A 19,976-nucleotide genomic window follows, 5' to 3' on the forward strand; every position below is an offset into this window, starting at 1 on the left:
GGAACAATGAAAAGTGAGAGCATTTATGGAGCAAAGATAGTTCAGGTAAGGCAAGTGTTGCTTTCACTGATGATACGCGGGCATGCTGAGAGCACTTTGATAGAATGAAACATGCTGCAGGATTCTGGGTGGATTCAACAATTTCTGAAAGTGTGGTGTTTTTGGGATCCCAGATAGCGCATGCACAATCTAATTTAGGGCGAACAAAGAGTTTTATATAGATGTAGTTTCACAGGCGACAGTGCTAGGAAAAAATTTCGTCGCAAGTATCCCAGCATGCCGTTTGCGTTGTTAGTAACATAGGTAACATGTATGCACCAAGAAAGATCAGAACTGATGTGGATGCCGAACTAATTGTATGATGTCACAGGATCTAGTCAGATGCCGTCAAGAAAATACTCGCTCCTAATAGTGTGGCCCCGTCGAGATATTCGCATGCTTTTACACTTGTTGATGTTGCACCAGCTGCACCACTGAACTGGCGCGCTGCAAAAGTGTGGAACTCGGCGTGAACCACCGTGAACTGGGTTCAAGTGGTGCGACCGAATCAAACAGACCCTTAATAGCGAACGTCGAAGCAGCGCTAGGTCTCGCATTGTCGCGGTGGTGGCAACGGCTGGCACCAGATCTACGTATGAGAGCGCCGGTTCTAGGCGGCGAGATAATCAAAACGGTGGTGTTGGCTTTGATTAATGCCGTTTTGGACCTGCGGTCACAGCGAAAAATCCAGAAAATAGGATGCCGAAGGGTTCTCGCATCCGAAATTTCAGACGTTCTTAGGTCCATTTGATTTGCCTGCTGGTTCAGGTGCTGCAGGCGAATCGAACATAGATCTTGTACATTGACTCTATGGGGTATGTGGTGGTGCCACGAAGCTGTCCGCATTGTCAGGTATGTCCAAAAAATCGGGTGTCCAGAAAATCAGCTGGTGCACATCGGTTTGTACACTGGAAACTCCTCCAGCCACAGCGTCGAAGACGATTCGTTACGATTCCTCTCTGTTACTTGGGCCAGCATTAGCGTGACTTTCATTCCCTCTCAATAAAAGTACAGCCAATTTTCCATGATAGAAACACAAATTCCCTGAATTTTCCCTGAATATTTCTAGACTATTCAATATCCCTGAGAATTCCCGATTTTCCCGGTTGGTGGACACCCTGAAGTCTATTTCATATTGCTTTCGGTACCGCCATACTGGGCAATGCCAAAGTACTGCAGGCTCTAGCACCCAGTACGATTTTGTTTGGAGAAGAAGTTCTTGTTGAGCTATCAATATGACTTTGGGTCCTCAATTCCCGGAATGCAATGTTTCCGCTATAATCACAAATTAAGCAGTTATTTAAGATATCCTCTTTTAAAATAGCGCAGACTGAATGGAAGAGGGATCCAAGAGCCACATCGCTAGACTATGTTTAGCGATGCCCACTCCAAGCACGAGCGCACCGTACATGAAACGTTACGCTAAGGCGAGCAGTTTAGCGACCACTTGGCGAATAAATTTTTTAGCCTGTAGATTCGTGCAATTATTACGTAGGATGTTGATAAAGCTACAGCTGACAATTCTGCGGCAATACATATCTGGTACATTGGGTATGAGAACTTGAGCTGCTGGTTACCAGAGCATTCTTTACCATTTATGCCCAGTCAAGCTGGCAGAAAGAGGGGAGTCATCAGACATATACGACACGCCCTACCCTTCAACTGGCACCTGGGGCCCGTGCCTCCGCCTCCCCCCCCCCCCCTCGTTTCTACACCACTGTGTGCAATTCTCCAGAATGCGAGAAACATGTGACAAAAATTGTTTTCATTATGTTAACACATAAAATACCTTGGTATTTTGAATGAGCCTTCGTGACCAAAGACTGAAAGTGGTGCATCATTGTCGTTCTACCTGAGAGCTTGTTCTGTTGCCATAGTAATGAGGCTGGCTCTGATGGGAGGCAAACGCTGAGATAGCGGATTTCATTTCGTATCCAATTAAACCATGCAGATTAATTTCATACCCATTTTTTTGGAAAAAAATACCTAAATCATTCATGGTGAAGTACCAACTCCATTTGAATATCTGCCTAGAGCAGGCCAAGAATATGCATTTTCGACGGAAGACTAGGTATGTTTGATACATTCGCTCTACCCTAAGCATCACCAAGAAAGACACTGCCACTACTGAGGTCATCATTGGGGTCATGTGCATCTGCACTGACATGTTCAACTTATCTGGGGAAATCCAATTTCAGGATCAAAATAGCCTAGAATCAGAAATTGGTCAGGATTTAATTAGCCAAAAAAGTGGATTAACTGAAGTCAAACTAATGGTGGTGTTTCCTTTTCTTGCTTGTTCTTTGTGGACACACACACTTATATATATGCGCCTTGTGAAGGCAGATAAAACAGTTGCTAGTTTGTGCACTGTCAAGTGAATGTGATGGAGTTTGTCTCGTTAGAACTATGCAGCGCAACTGCTCGTCCATGATCCAGAACAACCTAGCCTACCTGCCTGAGGCAACACAAAGAACAAAACACAGTTAAATAGGCATGTGAAAGGACAGGACAAGGAAAGAATTGTCCTTCCATGCACCGATTTAACCATGTTTCATCAAGCCAGCAGCGAACTAGCTCATCTAGGTCTCTTAAACACAAAGTGTGCTCAGGATAAGTGAAAAACCAAAGCCGAAGCTCGGTAAACTTGCATGGCAACGCCATAGAACTCGTGGTGAGCCGTCGAGACCACCACATCAGCCTCGCGTAGCAGGGCCAGGTATTGCTCTCGGTCCGGCAGGGGGCCCCACTGCCGGATGCGGTCTCCCAGCTGCTCCCGGACTCCGACCAAGGATGCTGCAGGACACGGTAATGGAGAACGGCCTGGTGGGAAAGTTGATAGCACATGGTATCGTGCAAGGAAATACCAGTAAAAAGGAAAGAAACCACAATAAGGAACCCAGACAAAGGAAGGGCGCTGGAGTTTATACATCTTAACCAGGGCGCTTAAAATGAGAACCAAGCAGATTAAGGCAGACAGGACACAACTAAAACCGAGTGTTCACTAGCAGAAACTCACAGTGTGCGTGCACCACTTACCTCACAGGTTAGGTAAGGTAAGGTGCTGCTAACAGCTCAAGTTCACCATTACGTAGTAGTACTACTACAGAGGCACGGTTTATGTACAGTCTTCTTGACGTAATAATTCTGCAGAAACCCGCAAGGTAGAGAGAAGTTATTATTGAAGGGAAAATAAGACATCCACCCAAGCATAGCTAAGTGCTACAAAGGAAACCCATATGGGTTCCTCGAAAGAAAAGCTTCGTAGTTGAAAAAAAATTTGTCCTGGTCCGGGACTCGAACCCGGGACCACCACCTTTCCGGGGCAGCCGCTCTACCATCTGAGCTAACCAGGCGGATAGCAGATGGCAGGCAAAGTCAAATTTATCAACAACTCGAAGCAAAGGCAAGAATTTGACGTAATAATTCCACGGAAATACGCAAGGTGGAGAGAAGTAATTAATGAAGAGAAATGAAGCACCTTTGTAGCACTTAGCTACGGTTGGCTGGATGTCTCATTTTCCCTTCATTCATTGCTTCTCTCCACCTTGCGGGTTTCCGCAGAATTATCACGTCCGGAACCCGTATGGGTTTCCTTTGTAGCACTTAGCTATGTTTGGGTGGATGTCTCATTCTCCCTTCATTAATTACTTCTCTCCACCTTGCAGCTTTCCACAAAATTATTACGTTAAACACTTGCCTTTGCTTCAGAGTTGTTGATAAATTCGACTTCGCCTGCCATCTGCTAGCTGCCTGGTTAGCTCAGATAATAGAGCAGCTGCCCCAGAAAGGCGGTGGTCCCGGGTTCGAATTTTTCTTCAACTGTGAAGCTTTTCTTTCGAGGAACCCATATGGGTTTCCTTTGTAGCATTTAGCTACGTTTGGGTGGATGTTTGGGTGGATGTCCATCCAGTCTTCGACATCTTCGAACCCTGCGCCATGGAACGTCGTCGGAACCCTTGGGCTCTCTGTACCGGTTGAGGCAGGTTGAGTGGAAGCGCTGGTCATAACGGTTGGAGTGGTGGGAACCGTAGCGTTGACAACTTCCGGGGCTAGTCCCCTAATCCCCTGCGGCTGGCCCGGTGCATGGGAGTGTCGACTGGCACTGGATTCGTTTTGTGGATCCTTGGAGGGGTTTGCAACATCCGCGAGGGCTAGCCAACAGCTCCACTAGTTTGTCATGAGGCTTTAATAAACCGCAGAGCAGCTGGCTCTTCGAAAGCGCATCCATCGGGGTTGGCTCGCAAGCAGGGAGGGCGTGCAGTCTTCTTTGTTCTTTTGGGCTCGACCCACTCTTGCCCTCGACCTACTACCTACATATGGCAATATTACAAACTCTGTTCTTAAACACCTGCAAACTCTTGCACTATGCCAGATTTCGAGGCTCTCGGAGTATCATTAAACATGCTCGTCTTGAGGTTTAGAACTTATTTTTGCACAGTAGGTTCTCAGCTAATGGCTACGGCTGTCCACAAACAATACATTACATACCCTCCTTGCAATCCTCATACATTTGAATTTACCAATATATTAGCTAGTGAAATTGTAACTCTAGTTAGCACTATGCCAGTTGAATTTTCAGTCAATTGTGAGAACACACCTTCTTTGGCGCTCGAGGAATGCATAGATATCCTTGGTGTACCTTTAGAAAAAATATCTAACTTGTCATTTCATACATCTACATATCCGAACCTTCTTAAGTTATCAAAGGTAATCCTGGGAAAACACATTGGAAGGGGGAGATGGAAATTAAAGACTATGAGCAAAACAAAGACATGGTAAAAGCGGGAGCCAACATTTTGACAAGTGAACTTTTCTTCAAGGCGGCATATGCTTTTCTCGGCACAGTATATATAGGTAGGGTTCTCAGAATCTGAGAGACCTCCAGCCTTTATGACAAAGTGTTTTAATGCCCTCTCAAACATAAACATCCTACAAAAATATCCCCCAATATTATCAAATAACGAGCATCTGAGAAAAGTGTTCCCAGCGGTACCAAGGGTGACCTATCGCCGCAACAGAAACTTTAAAGACATGTTAGTGCATGCAAAAGTCAGCCAACATCATTCCTCCGTAATGAAAGCATGCTATCGCCCCAGGTGCAAAACCTGCAGGCACCTTCAAAGTGACTATAAAATTAAAACCGCCACAAGTAGTTATAGACACGAAGTGAAACTAGCTTTACTTGCACTGGTTCTGATGCGATTTATACATTTGAATGTTCCGTCTGTAAGAAACAATACATCAATGAAACAGGATAATCAATGAATGTCAGGTTAAACAGACATTATGCGGACACAGCTAAAATGCTTCCCAAAGCCATCGCTGAGCATTTCAACCAACCAGGTCACAACTCTGAGGAACTTAAACTCTACATACTACTGTAAGATTTCAGTTCGGTGCAAGATAGAAAATACAGAGAATCTATCTCATTTATAAGTTCAAGACATTGCAACTAACAGGCATAAACGTTTCATAAAGAGCTTTAGAATCTATTTGCTATGCTAAATTTCAAGCTAAAGACAACAGCACTTGTTTGTCATTGGATTGCTTAGTATTTTGTTCTTTCTTTTTTTTCCTTCCTTTCTTTTTTTCTTTTGTTACTCCATTTAGTAATTTTTTTTTCTTCCACGAGCACCATTTTCTGCCACTTCTTTTATTCTCTCTTTCAGAGAGACGATAGCTCACTGACCTCCAGCAGAGCAGATAATCCCCTTCCCCCATCAGAATCCATGCCCCTTCCATGAAAAAACACACGGCCAGCTGACACATGGCTGGCTGACATGTCAACTGGTTGACATATGATGCTTCCTCACAATCCTCCACCGATGTTGAATAGCACACCTTTCTTTTCAATTCTAAACTCTCGCTGCTAACACACCCTCAGTCGTTGTCGTGCCCACCTGCCTTACCCCCTCTCCCCGTTTGAAGAACCCTACCTATATATACTGCGTCAAGGAAAGCACATGTTACCTTGAAAAAGACAGGTCCACTTGCCGAAACGTTGGCTCCCACTTTTCTCGTGTTCTCGTTTTACCCATTGTCAAAAATAATCCCAATTCACAAGGCTGGTGATAAAAACATTCCAGGAAACTACTGCCCTGTCTACATCCTAAGTACTATAAATATTATATTCGAAAAACTAATAGTCAAACGAGTTATGTATTTTCTAGATCGTCAATGTATTCTTGCACCTAGTCAGCATGAGCTTAGAAAGGGTAGGTCAACTGAAACAGCCATCTTGTCCTTATTTGAACTTGTTAACTTCTATTTAAATAACAATAAAGCGTAGTGTTGTTGAGCGGAAATATGGACAGGAAGAAACGGAGTAGATAGGACACACGCTCACTTACGACTAAAGTAAGGTTTTCCATGAAGCGGAGGGTCGCACATGCGCATTCAGAAAGCTGATACAAAACTCAGGCATAATCACATGCAAACATTGTAAAAAATGCTACCGCCCAAGGAGATACCCAATTTCTTCATCCGTCAGGGCAATTGACAGGACACACGTGGCAGATTGTGCGTATAACTGGCCAGCTTCAATAATTTCTCTCGCCAGTCTGTCATTAGACTTGTTTAAAATGGATGCATTTCTAAATACAGAACCGCAACCTATGATGTGTGCAGGTAGGTGCATACCACTCTCAACAGCCTTTAAAAACGCCGAAGGTTCCCTGAGTCGGTCGTTTATACATCAGCCTGTTCGGACAATGTAAACTTTACCGCAGCAGAGCGCAATCTGGTAAACGACCTCAGTGGCGTAAGTCACAAGGGGGTTTACGTGTCTCTTTTCACATGCATTTTTTGCATTTTTCTTTTCCCTCCTATTACGTATTAGAGAGCACAACCTCGCGAGCTTACAGGGGGCTGTGAAAACTACTTCCACGTCATGCTTGCATCCTACTTTCTTTAGGTTGTGTGAAACTGCATGTATGTATGGCATCACCACAACCTTTTCTGGTTTCCGCTTTTCCTGTGCTTGTGGCGGTTTGCCATTTTGAGCTTCTTTAAGAGTGAACCTCCCCTGGCCACCAAAGACTGGAAAGGAAACCCGTGCTTTCGAGACATGACACCTGTAAACTGAAGCTGTGCTCGACCTTGTGCATACAGGACTTTCTCAAAGCCAAATTTAGGCACGACAAAGCAATCCCTCATTTGACGAACTTAGTGTGTGAGGAGTCATAAGGTAGAAGGCTTTTCTTAGCATGGTAAATATTGTTACGGGGATGTTGGGAGTATAGAAGATTATATTTACAACATATATACAAAATGAGTCTGAGTAGTTAAGATGGCTGACCACCAACAACCAACAGCAGCCAGCGTCTCGCTATCTTCTTCTTCCTCTCCTTGTTCATCCTTCCGCAACAATATTCCCAACAAACATGGTCACATTCCATTTAAAATACAAAGCGAGGTCTAAAAACTGCAACGCGCCATTGGCGGGAAGTTCAAGGGTAAAAGACAAACAACATGGAAGTATTATTAAAAAGATCTAACATGCTATTAGCTGCTGATGGGGGCATTTGGTCACTCAGTACACTTAAAAAAACAAGAAAGTCATCAATGTATCTGTACACATTAAAAACATGATTTTCTACAAGTTCAGGTTGCAACTGGCAGTCCAATTTTGCTAAAAAAATCTCACAAACCAGGGTGGCACAACACAAGAGCTGATGCATATGCCCCTCTTTTGCACATAGGTATTGTTGTCATAGCTTACAATCATGGAGCACAAATAACACTTCAACAACTCTAAAAAATTGTCCACATTGACTAATGAGGCGTCTCTATTAACAATGAGTAACTTTTCTACTCTGTGTCACACGATGAGTTGTTTTGAGCAGTCCATGATGCAATTGACTTTCATGGGGTAGTGCCCTTTCAGAACGCCTCCTTAGTCAATGTGGACAATTTTTTAGGGGTTAGGGTTTTAGGGTTCTGCGCAGATACTGCAAGCTGACTTTACAGCTTTCCCATAGACCTGCGCTTGTTGGACTGGAAGTGCACATACAGAGCACCGGCTTCACTTCTGAGCAGCAGCTGCAACTAAAGAGGGCGCAATCTAAGTGTCTGCTATTTCTACTGTAGCTTCCATCTCATGATTCCTGCTGTCATCAGCACGGCAGGCCTCCGCACTGAGGCCTGCATGCGGCTTCATTCTGCGTGCCGTCTGCGGGTTGTTGGGCAGATACTGCAAGCTGAGTCCCAGAGACCTGCACTTGTTGGGCTGGAAGAGCACATACAGAACACCAGCTTCACTTCTGAGCAGCAGCTGCAACTAAAATGGGTGCATTCTAAGCGTCTGCTATTTCTACTGTAGCTTCCATCTCGCGATTCCTGCTGTCATCAGCACGGCAGGCCTCCGCACTGAGGCCTGCATGCGGCTTTATTCTGCATGCCACCTAGAAGATTGCTGCGCAGATACTGCAAGCTGGCTCAGCAGCTTTCCCGGAGACCTGCACTTGTTGGACTGGAAGGGCACATACAGAGCACCGGCTTCACTTCCGAGCAGCAGAAGCGGCAGCGGTTGCAGTCCGTGTGCGCTTGCTAAAGTATTCTTCCAGGTTTCACAGAATTCTGCGACCCTGCGCTATCATCTGCTGGCGAAGCTGTCTGCTGCTCCATACCGCACGTGGGTGTAATCACTGCTCCTCCAGGTGTGCCCAAGTTCTGCTACGTGGCAACGGGATCGCATCCAGAGCGCCTTCGCCAGACCATTTGTGGCCTTAAAAGCTTCCAGCAGCATCATCAAAGCAGGCATCAAAGCAGCAGCCGTTGTGGTCCAAGTGTGCACTTGCTAAAGCATTCTTCCACGTTTCACAGAATTCTACGACCCTGCGCTATCATCTGCTGGCGAAGCTGTTTGCTGCTCCATACCGCACGTGGGTGTAATCGCTGCTCCTCCAGGTGTGGCCAAGTTCTGCTACGTGGCGACGGGATCGCATCCAGAGCGCCTTCGCCAGATCATTTGTGGCCTTAAAAGCTTCCAGCGGATGGATGCCGGCATCAAAGCAGTAGCGGTTGTGGTCCAAGTGTGCACTTGCTAAAGCATTCTTCCACGTTTCACAGGTTGGTACTTATTTCCCCTGGAGATAGCATAAGAGTATTTATGACCTCAACTGCTGCTGCTGCGCTGCATTGGCATTTGGTACTCTATCGTTTTTCGAGTTGCTTTTCCATTATGCCTACCAATGCTGAGTTGGCCAAGCGACTCGATGATCTCGAGGCACAATTTCAAGATAGATTGCAAGAACTGGTAAAGAAACCTGTTTCCGACGTGAAAGGGAAGCTGCAGGAAGCTGGACTGAATAACAGCACCCTGCGTACCCAAGTTTCTGGCATGGATGGCAGTCTGACCATGCTAAGTGAAATTGTCGAGAACACGCGTACCCAGCAAGCTGAGTTATCGGCATCAAACAAGGCTCAAAAATCAGACAATGAAGCCCTTAAGAAAAGGCTAGCCGAGATGGAACAATATTCTAGAATCAACAATGTTGAGATCAAAGGAATGTCATCGGCACGGAAGGCCTCCGCACTGAGGCCTGCATGCAGCTTCATTCTGCGTGCTGCCTAGTGGGTTGCTGTGCAGATACTGCTAGCTGACTCTGCAGCTTTCCCGGAGACCTGCACTTGTTGGACTGGAAGGGTACATACAGAGGACCGGCTTCAGTTCTGAGCAGCAGTTGCAACTAAAAAGGGCACATTCTAAGCATCTGCTATTTGTTAATGGAGCAGTTATTTAAGATATCCTTTTTAACTATCTGCCATATTTTGCACGCTACCAAGTTCCTAGTGGTTAGAAAAACACCTAACCTGATAGAATATCGAAAAAAGACATCCCAAGATTCACCTTCTTATGAAATTCCGTGCAGCTGTAACAACACACCGTACTATTTGTGACATGAAGTCACACAACAACAAAATGATAAGGAGATGGCTAGCTGGGACTAGGAGACAGTGTTTTTATTCAACACTTCAAAACTGATAAAAATAATACAAACAATACAAAACTGCTACATGGAAAACTGTATACATAATGACGACACAGCAACCATTCAGCTAATTTTTTAGCCCAGGCATTCGTGCTACCTTTACGTACGACGTTGATAAAGCTGTAACCGACAGTTCTGCAGCACTACACATCTGGTACATCGGTTACGAGCTCGGGCTGCTGGTTAGTATAGCATTCTTTACCCTTTACGCCCAGTCAAGCCGGCAGAAAGAGGGTGGTTTTCAGGCATATATGACACCCCTCCAACTGGCACCCGGGGCCCACAGCCTGCGGCCCCCCGGCCCCGGCCGTTATTACGCCACTGCCTGTAAGCCTAGGTGCTGGGCACCTATAGTCAGTGCAAGGGGCATATCTGGCACTTGCCAGATAAAATCAGTGCAGCATAAAAATCAACCAAAAGCATGCAACGCGCAAATGTCTGTAAACCAGTCTTTTTATTAACTAGTCTAATTGAAATGACCAGTCGCCATGGGATTGACATGAATTTTCAAACACAAGTGCTGCCAATGCAATTAGGTACTTTTTCTGGCAGACAAGTTGGCAGACAAGCACATCACTTGGTTTTACTTGGATCACTTGATCAACAGAACGAGATATCCCAGAGTCGGCGCAGAAGGCTGGCTGCTGATCCATGGCTGGCTTTATAAGCACTGGAATTCTGGTCTCCTGTGCAGTCCGGCAGCAGTGTACGAAGGGACTAAAAGTATAGCTGCAATCCTTTGCAGGTAAGCAAAACGTATCCCCGTGCTACTTTCCTTGCTTTCTTGCACTGTTGCCGGAAAACTGACTTGAATTTACTTTGAAACGTGTTGCCTGAAGTTCTTACCATGAGTAAGGGCGACAAGAAAGATGTCTCGACACTAATCTCTAATTATCAACGGGAAATACGTGCCGAGATAAGGTCGCTGAAAGAAAGCTTAAAATTCTGCAGCGATACATGTGATGATGTGAAAGAAATAAAAACCAACATTAAGGCACTCAGAGCCGAAATAAAAACACTAGCTTCCCAGAACGAAAAACTAAAGACCGAGAACCAACGGCTTGAAAAGAAAATTGAAGAACTGGAGCAATATCAAAGAAGTAACAATCTTGAAATAAAAGGTGCACTTGAGGAGCTTGACTCAACTGTCGTGGTTAAAAAGACAGGTGAGCTCATGGGCGAGCCAATCTCTGATAATGATATCGACATCTGCTACACGGTATCCACAGCAAAAATGAATGAAAGAAACATTGTTGTCCGTTTCATTTCACGTACAAAACGTAATGCGCTACTCGCAAAAGCAAAGAAACAGAAGATGGTTTCGAGTGACCTAGGCCACAAAGGCACAGAAAGTGCTATCTATGTTAACGAGCGCCTGACATGACAGAACAAGCAACTCTTTGGTGCAGCCAGAGCAAAAAAGAAATCCGCAACAAGGAAATATGTATGGACGAGTGGAGGAAAAATTCTTGCTTGCAAAGATGAAACTTCAGATGTAATCCGCATAACAAGCACTGCTGACTTAGATCTCAAGTGAAAGTGAGGGCACAGCACCTGGCTGATGAACAAGATGCCTAAGCCACCGCTACTGCTTTTGCAGGTATTGCCGTGGATTTTGACTGCCACAACAACGAACAACAAACTACTGCCTTTCTTCCGAGCACCTCATGGCAATGACACCGTGGACTGCACAATTTTCGATCATCGTTCCGCAAGTGTGACGTCATCACTCGACACCGTACTTAAGGAGCCTCGATGCGACATCCATTTCAGAGGGCACGGCACCTGGCTGACGAACAAGATGCTAAGCCACTGCTACTGCTTTTGCAGGTATCGCCGTGGATTTTCACTGCCACAACAACGAACAACGGACTACTGCCTTTCTTCCGAGCACCTCATGGCAATGACACCATAGACTGCACAATTTTCTATCATCGTTCCGCAAGTGTGACGTCATCACTCGACACCGTACTTAAGGAGCCTTGATGCGACATCCACTTCAGAGGGCACGGCACCTGGCTGACGAACAAGATGCCTAAGCCACCGCTACTGCTTTTGCAGGTATTGCCGTGGATTTTCACCGCCACAACAACGAATAACGGACTACTGCCTTTCTTCCGAGTACCTCGTGGCAATGACACCGTGGGCTCCACAATCTTCTATCATCGTTCTGCTAGTGTGACGTCATCACTCGACACCGTACTTAAGGAGCCTCGATGCGACATCCACTTCAGAGGGCACGGCACCTGGCTGACGAACAAGATGCCTAAGCCACCGCTACTGCTTTTGCAGGCAAGTGCTATGGACAATATAGTTGTTTATCATAGCAACAACCGCTTTTTGATAGTCTTGCCGTGCCCTCGCAAGTGTTTTGGTATTTTGTATGACTGCTGGTCAATGCTTCTCTTCTTGCTTATGGCAGGAGATGTGGAGGAGAATCCCGGGCCCAAGGTAAACGAAATGCTAGAAGAAACTATCTGAAACCAGACTGCGTTCGCTCGTAAGATGGATGACATTAAAAGTGAAATTGTCACACTGAGCGCAAAGACAGACAGGATACAGAGCCTATTTGATGCAGTTGATACAATGAACAGCAGGATTGGGAATTTAGAAAGTATAGTTCAACAACAGGCTGCAAAGCTAGTCGATTATGAGAACAGAAGCTGACACAATAATTTGTTAGTCTTTGGCGTCACTGAAACGGGGACTGACTATGGTGTAGAAACAGAGTCAAAACTAAAAGAACTTGTTCTGGACAATATATTTTAAAAAACTATGGGTGTACATGTTCATACAGTTGAGCGAATTCATCGCCTTGGTAAACCCCAACCAACAAAATGTAGACCAGTTATTCTTAAGTTTTACGATATCAGAGAAAAGGAAAGCTTGCTGAAAAAAGGTGCAAAACTAAAGGGTACTGTTTGGCGTATTAGCTCTGACTATACGCAGAACTATATACGCAGAAAACTATGGGAAAGCGCAGCCGCAGAAAGGGCCAAGAAAGCAAAGGTCCTGCTTGTTCGTGATAAACTTCGCATAAACAACGATACCTATTTTTGGGATCACAACCGCAATGAACACTGCCTGCTGTCGGAAAGCTTAGGGCATAGGGCTGATAACAGAAAACAGCACAGGTCAGATCGGCCAAGCGGCACTGATGATCCTGATACCATAGGCAACACCTTGCGCTCATCATCACAGATATAGCTATGCATTTTAAGTTTGAATGCGCGAAGTATTATAAATAAGACTACACAGTTAGAATATCTGCTCCTTTCACAAAGCCCACATGATGTGGTAACAACACAAACGTGGTTGCATAAAAATATACCTGACGACTGTATTGTTTCTCTCGGCTATAGAATGTTTAGGAAAGACAGGGACACACGTGATGGGGGCGTTTGTATCATAGTAAAAAACTCTGTATCTGCTGTACTGATTGACTGCGATGTTGCTGAAATGGTTTTGTGCAAGATTACATTTCACGGTATTGCCTACATCGTTGGAGCAGTGTATAGTGCACCTTCTGCCTCGCCTGGGTTGCTGGAAGACCTAAACACTTTTCTACGTGCAAATGTCAAAGCAGACGCGAGATTAATAATGACCAGCGATTTTAATCTTCATCACATAGATTGGCAAAACCCATGTACTGTTGGCTCCGATTCATCTAGAGTAGAGAAGCTATTGGAACTTATTTTCATATATAATCTAAACCAAATTGTACAGGAACACACACAAGTAACGGCCACATCGCGGTCATTGTTGGATCTGGTGTTTGTGTCAGATAAGATAGGTGCTTATACAGTTAACGTTGCGAATGGTATCTCTGACCACAAGATGATTATTGTTACAATCGCAGTGGGAACAAGTGTTTGTTTCAGGTCCTACATCCCTGTACGCATTAAGGATTATGGACGCGCGGATGATGTTTCCATCCTTGACTACCTGGATTCTCCGTTTGCTGACTTTGAAATTGATTTCCATACTAAAACAATAGAAAAGTTATAGCAGAACTTTAACGAAATTGTACAACACTGCGAGGACACCTATATCCCTAAACGCGTAAAGAAGACAAAGCGCCGAAGCCCCTGGTTAACCAGGAAAATAATTCATATGAAAATAAAACTAAAAAGGCTATGTAAAAGCAAAAATAAATCTACTCAGGTTTTGTGACTTCGAGCTGAGTTGAAGCAAGCCCTGCACGATTCTAAAAAAAAAATTCTTCAGTGACACGCTAAGCCGCTTCCTCAGAACATCACCGCAAAAGTTTTGGCGATACTTCAGTGATAGAAAGGAAGAGGTACAGGAAATCAGGAAAGAAGATCATGTTCTGATAAACAAAAAAGATATTGTAGAACACTTTAATCACTTCTTTCAGTCCGTATTCACCACGAACGATGATGACGTCGATGTTAGTTCAGAAAGCACAGAGCCTAGCCAAATAGATGACATCATAATTACACAGGAGGGCGTATTTCAGCAGCTATTGAATTTAGATGCAAAAAAAGTGTACGGACCAGATGACATAGCGACCCAGTTTCTTCAAAGATATGCGGAATGGGCGTCACGTTACTTGACACTTATATTTTGAAAATCATTGCAAACTCATTCTGTACCCCAAGATTGGCACAGTGCAATAGTTATTCCGGTGTTTAAAGGTGGCAATCGAACAATAGTGAATAATTACAGGCCTAAATCTCTTACATCCATTTCTTGGAAACTTTTGGAACACATTATAGCTAAGCATATCATTCGCCATTTAGAAAATAATTCTTTACTTTACCCAACCAGCATGGATTCAGAACAGGCCTTTCCACTACCACACAACTCGCAGAGACAATCCATGATTTCGCAATGGCGATTGATGCCAGAGAGCAGATTGACGTAATCGCCAAAGATTTTGCCAAGGCTTTCGACAAGGTGCCGCACAAAAAGCTGATTTACAAACTGGAAATAGCCGGCCTTGATGCCACTATAATAAAATGGATTAAACCATACTTAACGAATCGCAACCAGGTGGTCAGAATGGATGGTCATGTCTCCGGCTCACTGGCAGTACTCTCAGGTGTCCCGTAGGGATCTGTCCTGGGACCGCTTTTATTTTTGGTGTATATTAATGACATTTCTGCTGTGATGGAACCAGATGCACATCTTAAACTGTTCGCGGATGACTGTTTATTTTATTCTACAGTACAAAACACGGCAGACCAACTTAAACCTAATAACTGTGTAAAGGCGTTAAGCGGATGGTGCAACAAATGGAGTAGGGAAATAAATTATTCTAAATCAACATATACACATATTACCACACAAAAAAGGGGCAGTCTTTTGTTTCCATATACTATTGGTGACAAGTGTCTGATAGTGTCTGAATACTAGTCAGTTTAAATACCTGGGAATAACAATAACAGAAAACTTATCGTGGAGCATACATATAAATAATCTTTGTTCAAAAGCATACAGGAGGTTATTTTTCTTGAAAAAAAAGATTGTAGGATGCTACATGCAATGTACGACTTACCGCTTACAAAAATTTTGTAAGGCCACTTCTTGAGCACGCGTCAGAGGTATGGAGCCCTCACCAAAGTTATTTGAAGAAACAACTAGAGAAAATTCAGAGGTATGCGGTGTGCTTTATATGCTCCCGATATCGAAGGACTGATTCAGTCACAGAAATGCTCAGTTTTTCTAAGCTGGACCTGCTAGAAATGCGCAGACAAAAAATTCAATTGAAATTGCTATTCCAAATACTCCAAGGCCAAATAAATATTACGAAGAAAACATACATACTGGCACCTGGCAAACGGAGCTCCAGAACCAACCATAATTGATCTATCCAAGCTTATACTGCTCACACTGATACATTCAGGTACTCCTTCTTCCCCAACGTAATTGAAATGTGGAAGAAGTTACCGATGTGTGTAGTGAAACATACTGATCTGTCCCAATTCAAACAAACTCTGGCTGACTATCTGTGCCGTTTGATTCCGATGTATTCTGTGTTTGTGATTATTGCACATGTTCTCTTCTTTTATATTTCTTCATAACCCTCTCTGTAAGGACCCTCGCAAAGGGGTTGACAGTATTGTTAAATAAATAAATAAAAAAGGGAGGACAAAATGGACAAAAAATATTTTTCCTTGTCAATGGAAAAAACAGCACGGATGAGTAGTGATGCTTGTTCTAGATCTGGTTTTACCTTACTACATCAAAATATAAGAGTCTTAAGAATAAGAAGGAAGAATTTGATATATTTTTGAGTTCTCTTTATGCTGACCCTGATGCAATAGTGTTCACAGAGACATGGCTGTGTAATATTGACATGTCTCCAGAATTCACCAATTATTCTGCAGTGCAAATGGATTGTGCTGGAAGAGGCGGAGGGTTAGCTATATACCAGAAGCAGCAATTTTCCTTTTAAGTACTTGATGGTCTTTCTAGGAGTAATAGTGACATAGAATGCCTAGCAATAGAAATGAACTCGTTTCTGCTTACTGTAGTATACAGACCCCCAACTGGATACAAGTGCCATTTTCTAAGCCATTTCGAACAACTTATGCATTGTTTTAACGACATAAAAAACCATATTTGATCATGGGTGATGTGAACATTAATATGATGAGTGAAGATTTGTATGCGCTTGATCTGATAAATCTTATAGCATCCTATGGATGTGAAAATGCTATTTTAGAGCCTACCCGTATTACTCACAACAGCTCCACATCTATCGACGTCTGTATACCAAGCCTAAACAAATACAATTACAATGCAGGCATATTGTGCTCAAGCCTTAGTGATCCCCTACCTATTTATATTGTACACAAAACGTATTCATTAAAGAAAAACGTCAAAACCTCCCGTGATACAGAAGTATTAATGACAAAACTCTCCTTAAGTTTAGCGAATTGATTAAATGAGCTGACTGGTCATGTGTGTATGTGCAAAAAAATCCAGATAAAGCATATGACACTTTTTTAGAGATCTTCGTTCAATGCTACAACACTGCTTTTCCGCTACAACAGTTCAAAATAAGAAAGGGTAAAAATAGAAAGCCGTGGATAAATAGCAACCTTTTGAAAAGAATCAAGCAAAAAAAAAACTCACTTTTTCACAGATTTCTAGCTACCAGAGATATTACAATATTGCGAGAGTTAAAAAAATTTCGCAACAGGTTAAATAGTGACACTAGAAAAGCAAAAATAGCCTATTATGAAGTAATGTTCTCGCGCATAAAGTCAGATCCTGCAAAAATATGGAAGCAAGTTAATTCTTTAACTGGAAGAACAGTGCCATGCAATACACCTAAAGAAATAAAAGTTAATGATATTATTTTAGAAGGCAGGGAGCTTGCGAATGCAATTAATCATTACTTTGTGAATGTGGCTGTTAGCAATGAGGATACAATGCAATGTGAAATTGAACTAGGTAACCAGGTGAATTCTCTCGTGTTGAACGAGGTATCACTAGAAGAAGTCCGCAGATACATAGTAGAACTAAGGACCAACATTTCAAGTGGTTGCGATGACGTAAGAGTGGCTCTAGTTAAGGCTGTTGCATCTATACTTAGCCCTGTATTAGCATATCTTATAAATTTTTTTATTTCTGGTGGGAACTTTCCTGACGAAAAGTGGCAAAAGTTACTCCTAACCATAAAGGCGGCAATACTTCTGAATTAACAAATTATCAACCGATATCCGTGCTACCTGTCTTCTCGAAAATATATGAAAAATGCATAAACAAGCGTCTCACGAAATATCTCAACAAACACAGTCTATTATCGCCATATCAATATGGTTTTCGAAAGAACAAAACTATGGAAGAGGCTCTAATAAGTGTTAAAAACCGCATAATAGAAAATATTGAAAATAAGATGTTCACTTTAGGTGTCTTCCTTGATTTGCGTAAAGCTTTCAATTCAGTTGACCATCATATCCTATTGCTGAAATTAAGCTGCTATGGAATTCCTGGTGTTGTCCTGGACTTATTTAAAAGCTACTTATAATCAAGATATCAATTTATTGGCATAGACAATGTAGTGTCCCAATACTTAAGCGTAATAAAAGGAGTTCCACAGGGATCCATATTAGGTCGGGTGCTTTTCCTTCTATATATAAATGATATTACGGATGTTCAATATGCACCTGAAATTACAATGTTTGCTGATGACACTAGCCTGTTCTTCACAGGATCTACTATTCATGAAGTAGAAGCTTCAGCAAATCTATACCTCTCTAAACATTCAGGTTGGCTAACAAAAAATAAACTAGAACTAAACACACAAAAAACTAAATTTGTTATGTTGAGGCCTATTAACAAGGGGTTATTCCACGCCAACTGTCCCAACCTTGGCGCTCGACCATCAGCGATTTCTTTGAAAAAAATTGAGGGCTATCTATTTAAAGCAAGAAGTCTTTCTGTAAAACATTTTTGGGAAAAAAAATTTTCAGCACTGCTAGGAGTTTTTTAAAAAGCTCGAAAGTATGAGTCGTAAAACACATTGTCAAAAAACTTTCTCTTCTTAAACTATGCGAGCACACAATTTTCCCTTGAAAATGAAGATAGACTTTTCACTAAAAAAAAAAGGTGTTATCGATCTTTACGTTTCCGTGAGTTTTTCGTATGGCACTAAATATGGAAAATTTGGTGCATATTGGGAATTTTTTTGCATAAAGATAACTTTTACTGAAAGGTTATATTTCATAGTAACTAATTGCCAGCAAGTTGTACTGTAAGTGAAAAATAATTTGGGACAAATATAACGTGAAATGACCTGTACAGCTGGCAACAAAGCTGCAAAAAGTTAGTTTTAGCCTATGTTTAGTCGTAAATTTAGCATTGAGGTGGTCAAGGTAAAGATACGCTAAATAGTGTATCTATTTAAATAAACAAATAAATAGTGTATTTGTTAGAGACATTCATTGTCTACAAACTGCGAAACTTTTATCAAATGACTTTTTGTTTTAAGCAAGAAAAAATTTTGAATTTGTGTTATACCGGTCTCTGTGCTTGTGCGTTTCCCCTTCGTAGGAAAGCGTCCTAGCGGTAAGTACAACTTGCGCGGACGCAAAATTTCCTGAGTCGATGGAGGAACAGCTAGACAAGATAATTAGCTCCTCAAGTTTTTACTTGAGTGCTTTATTAGAAATTACTAGCCTAGGCAATAAAAAACGCGAACCCCATAGAGCGCGTTTAACCGGATGTCGCTCTACACCGACGGCCTGCATAGCGTCGTCACGCGGCATAGGAAAGTTACGCCGGTGAGTACAGGGTGCACTTAGGTACACTAAGATTTAGAAGTGGGCGAAAACTTTGTGAATAAGAAAACAATCTGTTGCTTTATTGTGGCAAATATGTAGCAAATATCAGTCAACACAATCGTGTTCCAGCGACCATGTTGGCAATGATGTTAGAGGAGTGATGTCGACTCGTCATTAAATGTTTTGGCATGCATAAGTTCAAACTACTGCATTTAAAAAAATGATGGAAAGAAATCAATACATTTAGTTGCTCGCCCTCTCTGTCTTTCTTGTTGTTAAATGTTAAATTCAGACCAAATGAGGCAGTCCCTTGACCTTTGGGAAGCGCAGGATTGACCTTTGGGAAGCGCGTTTTTGAATGGCTAGGCTAGTAATTTCTAATAAAGCACTCAAGTAAAAACTTGAGGAGCTGATTATTTTGTCTAGCTGTTCCTCCATCGACTCAGGAAATTTTGCATCCGCGCAAGTTTTACCTACCGCTAGGACGCTTCCCTATGAAGGGGAAACACACGCAAGCACGGAGAGTGGTATAACACAAATTCAAAAATGTTTTTCTTGCTTAAAAAAAATTAATTTGATAAAAGTTTCTCAGTTTGTAGACAATGAATGTTACTAATAAATACACTATTTAGCATATTTTTACCCCAACCAGCTCAATGCTAAATTTAGGACAAAACATAGGCTA

The 19,976-nt window shown here is 42.7% G+C and overlaps 1 protein-coding gene across 4 annotated transcripts in view; it reads right to left on the reverse strand.

Moving 5' to 3' along the window:
* Positions 1 to 19,976, reverse strand: part of LOC126539993 (tRNA-queuosine alpha-mannosyltransferase) — a 121,623-nt gene that overhangs the window by 52,062 nt on the left and 49,585 nt on the right. For 3 of the 4 annotated variants that reach the window (XM_055075777.2, XM_055075773.2, XM_055075776.2), the window contains one exon: positions 2,691 to 2,862. In XM_055075777.2, coding sequence (XP_054931752.2) covers positions 2,691 to 2,862 — 172 coding nt within the window. The remainder of the gene's footprint in view (positions 1 to 2,690; positions 2,863 to 19,976) is intronic. The other variant, XM_055075774.2, reaches the window with a different exon arrangement.

Source organism: Dermacentor andersoni, chromosome 2, assembly GCF_023375885.2.
Source record: "Dermacentor andersoni chromosome 2, qqDerAnde1_hic_scaffold, whole genome shotgun sequence".
Classification (NCBI taxonomy): domain Eukaryota; kingdom Metazoa; phylum Arthropoda; class Arachnida; order Ixodida; family Ixodidae; genus Dermacentor; species Dermacentor andersoni.